At 40.1% G+C, this 10,238-nt stretch overlaps 1 protein-coding gene across 1 annotated transcript; it reads right to left on the bottom strand.

The window, feature by feature from the left end:
• Window positions 1-4,003: 4,003 nt before the first annotated feature.
• LOC306923922 (extracellular calcium-sensing receptor-like) lies at window positions 4,004-9,747 on the bottom strand (the record flags this gene model as incomplete). Its single annotated transcript, XM_079502268.1, has 9 exons — window positions 4,004-5,153; window positions 5,244-5,367; window positions 5,471-5,698; window positions 6,684-6,959; window positions 7,293-7,499; window positions 7,936-8,205; window positions 8,429-8,515; window positions 9,133-9,427; window positions 9,512-9,747. The coding sequence occupies 9 exons, from the start codon at window positions 9,745-9,747 to the stop codon at window positions 4,240-4,242; spliced, it is 2,637 nt and encodes an 878-aa protein (XP_079358394.1). The 3' UTR covers window positions 4,004-4,239.
• Window positions 9,748-10,238: the final 491 nt, after the last annotated feature.

Here is a 10,238-nt window from a genome sequence, read left to right on the forward strand (position 1 = left end):
GCCCTCATGACTGCACTTCTCTGTGCCCAATCCCCATCCCAAATTGTTGGTCCAGTTGCTAGGTTTTATACAAAGTTCTATGCCATCCCCTGTGCCAATTTATGGCATTACATAAGCTTTCAGATTGCCTCCTCAAAATACACCCATCAGGCAGAAGTAGGGGCGGGGCTTAACATTAATTAACAATCCTTTAATATCAAAATAATATGAAAGACATTGAACGAGAAATATGTATGTATGTATGTATGTATGTATGTATGTATGTATGTATGTATGTATGTATGTATGTATGTATGTATGTATGTATGTATGTATGTATGTATGTATGTATGTATGTATGTATGTATGTATGTATGTATGTATGATGTATGTATGTATGTATGTATGTATGTATGTATGTATGTATTTGGTTAAAATGGGTAAGGTTTTAAAAAAAGGCAAAAGCATGCTCTGTTGCACTGGCCTAAAAGTGGGTCCTCTAAAACTGCTTCAACTTCTGAGAATGTGTGTTTGGTTCATTAGCCACCAGATGGCATACCTTATAAGTATGTATGTATGTCTGTATGTCTGTATGTCTGTATGTATGTATGTATTTAAAAGGGGTTTTTTTTGTAAAATCCCAGCCTACAATACCTTCATAAATTTAAAATCCAAAGTAAGGTTACCAGTGAAGGGCAACCTGCCTATTCACTGGGGACTATGCAAGGCAGAGGCGTCCACCCCCCTGAGTCCAAGTTAGACTAGACCGCTGTATGTATGTATGTATGTATGTATGTATGTATGTATGTATGTATGTATGTATGTATGTATGTATGTATGTATGTATGTATGTATGTATGTATGTATGTATGTATGTATGTATGTATGTATGTATGTATGTATGTATGTATGTATACATAGGGAGAACATTTTCAAACATTGAAGAAGCATGTCAAAGATATCATGAAAATATCAAGTTGTCTACATAAATAAAACCAGCCGATACAGCCTCTACATGAGGTTAAGCACAAGGTGCAAAAGTGATAAACACATCTTTATGTCCACATAGTGGCGTTTGTGCACGAATATGAAGGTATGCGGACATACTGGCAGTGTACATGACAATAGTAGGCCTCAGGTCTACCATTCTGAAATTTAATTTAATAATATTTGGACTGCTGGACAGCTGACAGTAGGCTATCTTTACTCTTAAAAAAAAAATATATATATATACATAAATATAATTACATTTTTAGTTGAGTTTTATTTTACACTTTACCTTTATTTTGTAGTATTGTTTTGTGCCTTCCTGTCTGCCCCTGTAGATCCCTGTGTTAATTGATCTGTCAGTTGTATTCACCTTTGTCCATTTAGACCTTGTCTATTTATATTCCCGTTTTTTCAGTTCCTTGCTGCTGGTTCGTTGATTATATGTTGCCTGTGAGTATTTGTAGCCAGTTTCCTTGTAGTTCTATCCCCTAGTTTTCCCAGTATAGTTTTCCTTGTACCTTGTATTCCTCTTGTTCTAACTGCCTCAAGTGATTTTGACTTTGCCTGTACGTCGACTTTGATTTTGCCTGCTCCTCTTGTTTTGGTCACAATAAACTTCTGAACCTGACTTTCCTGCCTCTGCCTCTTATCATCCTGCATTTGGGTCCTACACTCAACCTGACTTACACCGTGACAGAAGGAACCAGCCAACATGGACCCAGCAGATGATGCAGAGGTGGATCATTTCAGTAAGTTACTTCAATCAATGGTCTCCATTACAGTTTTGCCTACATCCTTCTACAAGCACTGCAATGAAGATTGAGGCTCTGAAGCAGGCTCTCTGTGTGGCCTACTCCAGGCCAGACCTAGCAAGCAAGCTTGCAGAACCTATTAAGGCCTTGTGGGCTGCTATAGGCAGCGCACCGGCAAGTCTACGGTCAGTCATTTGGGATCAATATAAATAGGAAAATGAGCCCATATGTTATTTAGTCTGGAGTTGTCCTTTAAGGCCCTGTTTCCATTCTGTAATGAATATTGACTCGAAACTCACACCGGGTTAAACTTGCACCGGATGTTCCCTTACCCGAGAATTAGCAAATTCCCTAGGGAATATGCATAAACCTACCTACACTATGCATCATAGAGTAAATGGTCACAAGCAGTGCTGTAGCCTAGGTTTTTGAGCGGTGGCACACCGTCTCCAATGCCGTATTGACCCTGCAGATGCTTCAGTAAACAACTGTGCTTGGCTCCAAGGCACTCCAAGGCACCACACACACACTACACAGTATTATAACACACAGTCACTATAACACAGTAACTATAACAAGTAAGACGCACAAACGCGGGAAGCGAACGCAGCTCGTAAATTGCAATAACAACATTTAGAATAAATTACGTACCTTAAGGGTTTTTTTTTTTTTTCTTTTTAAGTTTGTTTTTTAAGTAAAGTTTTTTGTGTTAAGTTAAGTTGTTTGTGTGTGTGTGTGTGTGTGTGTGTGTGTGTGTGTGTGTGTGTGTGTGTGTGTGTGTGTGTGTGTGTGTGCGTGCATGTGTTTTTGTGTGTGATACAGCTGCGCCCTCTGGTGGCGGGCGGGTGGTGTTACAGCGTGACACACACAGACACACAGACAGACAGACAGACATGATCTGCTGGGTCTCATAGTAAATGCTCACTGCGTTCGCAATCACTGCGTTCGCAACAATAAAGGTATAGTTCCACCGTTCAGTTCAGACATGCGCACGTGTACAATACTGGTCACTAGTGCTTTTCTTGCACTACATTATCATCATAGTGGGAAAACAAGGATATGGGAGGAATGAGCAGCAATGTACATTCCATGCTGTTTCAAGTTAACAGATCAGAACAGAGTTGGACCAGCAGTTGAAAACATGCTTTAGAAAAATGGCAGAACAAAATCAACATGGATGGCCCACTTGCGATTGATTGATTGAGATTGATTGATTGATTGATTGATTGAATACTTTATTAACAGTTTGCAAAAAAGAGAACAGGAAAGTACAGTTCAATACAAGGTCTGCTAAGAGGATTTAAACCCAAGAAAGCCTATGGCTTGGTTTTAGGGGTGTAACGATATAGTAACTGCATCGAAAAATCGATTTTAATTTCAAGAATCGAAGTATATCAAAATGAAAACAGCAACATTGACTATGTATCGTATTGTTTCGCAATGCAAATAATCGATATCGAAATCATTTGCTATTGTTTAACAATTTTAGAAGAAAAAAGAAAAAGAGGGGTTTAATTACATAAAATAATGTCAATGTATTTTAAATAGTTACTGTATCGATTTCAAATCATTGAATCGTATCGTATCGCCATAATGAACCAATATCGTCCATGTATCGTATCATCAACCATGTATCGTGATATGTATCGTATCGCTGTTAAAATGTATCGTTACACCCCTACTTTGTTTCATTGGGGTCCTTTGGTACTCAATTCATAAAAACAATGAATCACAGACAAATATACAATAAGCTACTATGCAAAACATAAACAGTTAGAAATCTAAAAGAAACAGGGGGCACAGTTGGTAGTGCTGTCGCCTCACAGCTAGAAGGTCCTGGGTTCGATTCCCGCTCGGGGCGCTGTGGGTGCTGGTGGCGTGTTTCCTCCTCCGCGTCATCAGTACCCATACCCGAGGCGGGGTTGGCGGAAGTTGTTCTCCCTGTGTCCCCTAGGGTAGGTACCCTCACAAAAAACATGCAGTAATCCTGGTCTCTAAACAGGTGTAAAGGAGCAACTTGGACACTCAGGCATGAAGGAAGCATGAGTTCAAGTCCGTTGCTCTCCCCATGTCCCCCATATAGGGGGACTTGGTTGGCGGAGGGTGTGTAGAGCCCAGGAACACATTAGATAATTGACACAGGGGTGAAAATGGGTTACAAAATCATGGGATAAAAATGTAATAATAAAAAAATAAATCTAAAAGAAACACATGTACAGTAAACAATTCGGGGTAGGTGGGGCGGGGGGGTTGGATAGGCTTTGAGTTTTTACAGGGGCGAGTTTCGAATTGCAGCCCCTGTAAATGTTCTTTTACAGAGGTTTTGAAGGACAGTAGGGATTTACACTCCTCAATGATGGATGAAAGATGTTTACATCTTTTAATGTATTACTAGTTATATAGTTTAGTCTGTCAGAAAACACATTATACTAATAACAAGGTCATCAGCAATCAAACATATTCATGAACACTTTTTGTTATGAAATATACAGATTATTTTGTCATTGAATTTCTGCTTCTACGTCTTGGTGGCATCTCGACCCATGATGGACTTCTTAGTGTTTCTCTCAGGTTTCAAAAGGATTATATAACACTTTGGTCCAAACAGTGCCACCAAAATCCCAAAACTAGATGCTAAAATAGCAAAAACCTCCACTACATCTGCATATTTTCCTGGAGAGCTGATATATGCTGGGATGAAGGCTATCCACACGGCACAGAAGATCAACATGCTGAAAGTGATTAACTTGGCTTCATTGAAGTTGTCTGGGAGATTCCTTGCCATGAATGCTAGGACAAAGCTAAGGAGTGCCAGTAAACCAATATAACCTAACAACACTGCAAAACCAATTGTTGATCCCACCACACACTCAAAGACTATCTTATCACGTTGATGTTGTGTGTTTTTATGAGGAGTTGGTGAGGCAGACACAAGCCAGGCTGTGCAGATTGTTGCCTGGATGACAGTAAGAGCCAGAACTGTTCCTCTCTGCTGCATAGAACCGAACCACTTCATAATGTCTGCACCCCCAGGCTTGGAGGCCTTGAACACAGCCAACACCACCATAGTCTTTACCAGGATACATGAGACACACAGCACAAAGCTGATACCAAATGCTGCATGCCTCAGTTGACAAGTCCAGAGCCTGGGATAGCCAATGAACAGAAGTGAACACAAAAAACATAGTTTGAGTGACAGCAAGAGAAGGAAGCTGAGTTCTGAGTTGTTGGCACGTACCATGGGTGTGCTTCTATGATAGATGAAGATTCCCAGGACAATGGCACAGATAAGTGTGCCTAGCAATGAGGTGGTTGTCAATGAGATACCCAGGGCCTCATGGTAGGAGAGGAATTCTATGCTCTTTGGGACACAGTGGTTACGCTGGGGACTGGACCAGAAGTCCTCTGGACAACTTGTGCACTCTGTAGAGTCTAACAAAGAGGGCAAGGTCAACAGGTAAGTACAGTACCATCCTAAAGATAACCTATTGTACCTACAGTAGCTACATAATGTAAACCTACCAGTCTCATTGCTGATCTTTCCATCAGAACAAGCAATGCAGTCAAAGCAGCAGAGAGGTTCCCCTTTCCTTCTGGCCACACGGGATCCAGGGGCACAACTCTCACTGCACACTGACCGAGGTGGCTACAGAGGAAAATAACAATGATCAATTTCAATTTCAGTCTAAACTAAATTGCATTCACATCATGCCGTTAACATTAACTATATTTTTGAAAGCTCAAATTACCTTTGAGGATTCAAAGCTCCAGAAGATTCTATCTTCATCAAGGATGAGTTCTTCATCTCCGGAGGCTGACGTCTTGAACACACCTACATAGTTAAACTTTGCACTTCCATCAGGGAGCCACACCCAGTTAATGACATCATAGATTGGTAAAGCATCACCATTCTCATCAAACGTTACTTGATCTCCAAATGATGTGGTGAAGTTGATCTTTTCCATGTAATACACAAGCTAGAAATGGTGATGAGTTGATGAATACATTTACCAAGAGAAAGAGACTATAGCTATATCTTGCTTATCACTTATCACTTATCTCTAAACTTATTTCCCATATTTTACTATTTTAAAACCTTCTACAATAGTTCAAATAGCTGATCTACAAGCTCACACTACTGTATGTCTATGTAGATTGGCTAGTTGAACTATTTTAAAATGTTTTAAAATAGTTTTAAAATAGTAAAATAATGGCAAAGAAGTTTAGGGAAAAGGGGTTTGGCAGTGACGAAAATGGAGCCCTGGTGTGCCAGACTGTGTCAGTGTACATCTATACCTCATCATAATAAGTATCCCCCCAAAGGCTTCTGTGTTAAGTCCATACTCCATACTCCAAACAACGTCCAAGCACATTTGGCTATTTTATACTTGCAACACTCAGTTCTGTGTTCTGTATGTTTGACCCCACCCACTCAGTAGTATAGGACCATTCCTAGCAACACAGCAGCTGGGGGGGGGGAATTCCCTCATTTTTGCCATTAAAAAAAAATCCACATATAATATATCATCAAACCTTTCTTTAAAACTTTCCATGACACGTTGTTGACAGATAGTGGAAATAAAGCCACATAAATCAAAAGTGCATTCATTATTGATTCAACTGATCAGATTGTCTGACCAATCACACAAGGATATTCAGCTAGAGGGTGTTTGGCTCGTTAGAATATCTTGGAGGTGGAGACCTACTAAAAAGAACGTCAAAAAGGCACTGCCGAAGTTCTTAGGATGTTTTTGTTCTTACTGACCTACCAAAGCAGAACAAAGTTCGTATTCTGTTGGTGTATGTTGCAGGCTGCAGCCTTAACTGTATTTATTATCCATGTTATTATTATTATAGTATATCTTTATGCTTTACCCAATGTCATGTTTACATATTCATTATTATTCTACATTAGAATCCAACTAGAAACATTTACAGGTAAACTGTGAATTGATATTACACCTGCCATGGCTGTATTGACTGCAAAGTGGCACAGCTGTGCCCACTGAAAGGCCCTCTTCCTGGTACACACTGCAGCATGTCATGGAGGGCATGGGCCAGAGCATACACAGCCTTGTACACATTATACTCTACCCTGAGGTCAGACACATCCAAAACAGCTGTTTCTGCTGTTCCTAGGTCCTCTTGTCCAGTACACACCCCTCCACCAGCATCCACCCACTCTGATGGAAGGGGTGCAAATTTACATTGAAATGTGTGCTCCCAAAACTGCCTCACCTGAAGAAACAAAATTAAAACTTAAACAGAAATAGAAATATAATATAATATTTAAAAATCCCACCCGTGTGAAGTGAGGGGCGCTCCTAATCATCGTACATCATCATGAAGAATGGTGGTCCCTTATTGGCCAAGGGTTCCCACCGACATACATATGCCGATTTGCTCAGACACATATGGCGTAAATTCTACATTCATTGTCAATGGCATTTAATGTTTGTGTTCAGACAACACAAACATTAAACACTATAGCTGTTTATAGGAGGGGCTAGCGGCCCTCAAAATCAGACATCGGATTTTGAGTTTGAATAGACAATTTAGCAATAGACTCACCAATGTATTTTCATGACTGTTGTCAGGGTCATTGTCAGGATGTATTTTTAATAAGACATCTTTAAGACCTGGTATCTCTCCACGACGGATGGCAAGCCCCAGGGTGCCTCTGAGGTAAGGCATGAATTGAGGAGTCTGGAGTACGGTAGCTGTCATTGAGCCCACATCAGATATCCATTGCAAACCTGTCACATTCTGCTTTACCACCTGTTGTGTTTATAAAAAAAGAAAAAAAAAATATATATACATTTCTTTTTTTTATATCATCAAAAAATAGGAATTAAAAGTTCTCCTAAAAGGTAGCACATCCAAAAATGTAATAAATGGCAGACAAAGTACTCACATTTCCATTTTTCTATTGGCACATTGTGCATTGTTTATTGGCATTGTGTGCCAATAAAGAAATGGAAGTGTGAGTACCTTGTCCACCATTTTTTTTATTCCTATTTTTTTATGTATACTGGATTTGGGTATTAACAATATTACAATCAGTCAGATGTATATGAATGGTGTGATTATTTGGTTATTGTGCAGATATTGATTAATTAATTGATTCATCGAGTTAATCTAAATTCAATTCAATATCATTCATTTAAGATGCCTTATTATAATTATGAATTATTAAATTAACATATCCCCCAACCTCCTCCATGAGTTTAATCATATGGATGCCATATACAATTTCAAAGACCACACGAGCTGTGGATGTCTTCATCACAGTGACAATCCTCTGAATCTCAGCAGGGTCATAATCCCAGGGCACAACCTCCACATACGCCAGACACCCCAAACCAGACTGGGCCAGGTCAGCCTGGAGGATGCGTGCAGCATCACGGCCGTAGTCATCATCATTGAACAGCAGTCCTGCCCAGGTCCACCCAAACTGCCACATAATGTGGAGCATAGCTCGCACCTGATTCCATAAAGAATGGAGGGATAGAGTGGTAAATCAGTGAATCTCCCACTCAGATTTCATAATGGAAAAGGTCTAATCAAAGGGTGAAATCAAGATAGACCTTCAGCTCTAGCAAGAGAGGTGTAGGCAATATTGAATACAATATAGAGAGATGTTTTTGTCAAGTGTGTGGAACATGTACTTCCTGATACCAACAGATCTTTTGTCTGTGGAAGTTCACCTGGGATGCAGAACTTGAGATAGTTCTAAAGAACGATGGGAAGTGATTCCAGTCACTCAAACAGGAGCACATGGCATAGTAACTAACCTGCAAAAGGCACAAAACATCTGTTCTGTAATATATTGCATTTGTTATCAAATTGTTCATGAAAGCAGAGCATGAGCATGTGAGTAGAGAAAATGCCACTCCATGCAGAGTGAAGGGATAAGACAATATTTATTGTAAGATCATCACAGCATGGTCCAAAAAGCATGACTTGCAAGTTAGACCCAAAATAGCAAATGAAAGGTATTTGATCTCTATACAGTATGTGCAGTATCAGCATATGGTTCTCCCCCCCCCCCTCTCTCTCTCCTGAAAGCACTTCAATGGACTTGTGAATTTCAAATTGTAATATTTTGATTGACTGATGAGAAAAACAACTCAGGCACAGAACTAACCATCAGACTTTGCAGATCAGGTCAGGGTTCATATTCACAGAATATTTCAAATATTTTACTCACCACCTCTATAGTGTGTGTGTGTGTGTGTGTGTGTGTGTGTGTGTGTGTATATATATATATATATATGAAGCTGACTGGGAGACCAGTCGAACTTGGGCCCATATCATTCCTGTTCTCTGCTCACATGCTAGTAAACGTGTCTTCCGAGTTGTAAAAAGACTCTACACACTGTTACCAAAATTAAGCATAATATACACTTACCATGGGCACTCTGTACAAACCTAGTATACTAGAGATGGCAATAGATGGGGTTGAGGTCGCATCACCCACAATACCAAGCACTGGAGGAGACCCGACACAGCTCTTGTCCAGGTGAAACTGCTCCTCTCTCCCACTGACCAATGACAATGCAGCACGAAATGCAACTCCAAGTGTGACACAGTTATCATAGAGACTATATCCCAGAGTGACATTGGGTAGTAGGCTGGGGTTCATGTTGATCTCAGTAATAGCAAAAGCCATGATCTGGGCCCATCTGAATCCTAGAATGTTAAAACTAAGACACAAAATGCCACTGTCACCTTGAGTATTTATCTTTGTAAGAATATACAACATGCATGCATGATTGTGTGATACTCACCCATAGCAAGTGAACTCCCGTGGCCTGGAGGTGAAAGACAGCTCAGGGAAGACAGGGAAGGTGTGGATTGGAAACAAACCACCCAGAACAAAGTCCCCAGCCTTATAAATTCTGTTGAGGTTAAACTGTGCCTGTAACTCACAAGAGGGGGAAGGTGAGGAAGACAAATGAGAGAATGAAGAGAACAAAACTAAGTACAGATATGATAGCAGTTGTATGTCTAGAGAAGCCCCCATGACTGTCCTCCTGTATAACCCCTTTCCAAAGTTGTTTGTCCAGTTGCTATTTTTTTTATAAAGTACTGCTATGCCACCCCCTGTGTCAAATTATGTCATCATGTAATCTTTCACAACACCCATCGTGGCAGAGACATATGTATAGGGGCAGGGCTTAAAGGACAACTTTAGTTTTTTTCAACCAAGGTTCATGTTTTAGGTTGTTATTAGAGAAAGTAAAAGATGAGTGTAAATTTTCATTTGCTGCTTTCTTTCGTTTTAGGGATTTTAGCTGTTTTTGACAGGGGGGCACATTCGAGCATGGGGCTAAATATTCTTTACAACATTTTATAGCGATTTCTTTTTTTATTATTTACTATAGTCCTACTAGACCCCAGGAAATTACATCTGGCCACAAAAGATCACGGGATCTACTGAATGTGTCAAACTGACATATTGAGCATCTGACACACAGTGTGGTTTGATCCCCCCCAGTGGGCTACCTCAAAAAC

This window comes from Electrona antarctica (genome assembly GCF_951216825.1).
Source record: "Electrona antarctica genome assembly, chromosome: 5".
NCBI lineage: Eukaryota > Metazoa > Chordata > Actinopteri > Myctophiformes > Myctophidae > Electrona > Electrona antarctica.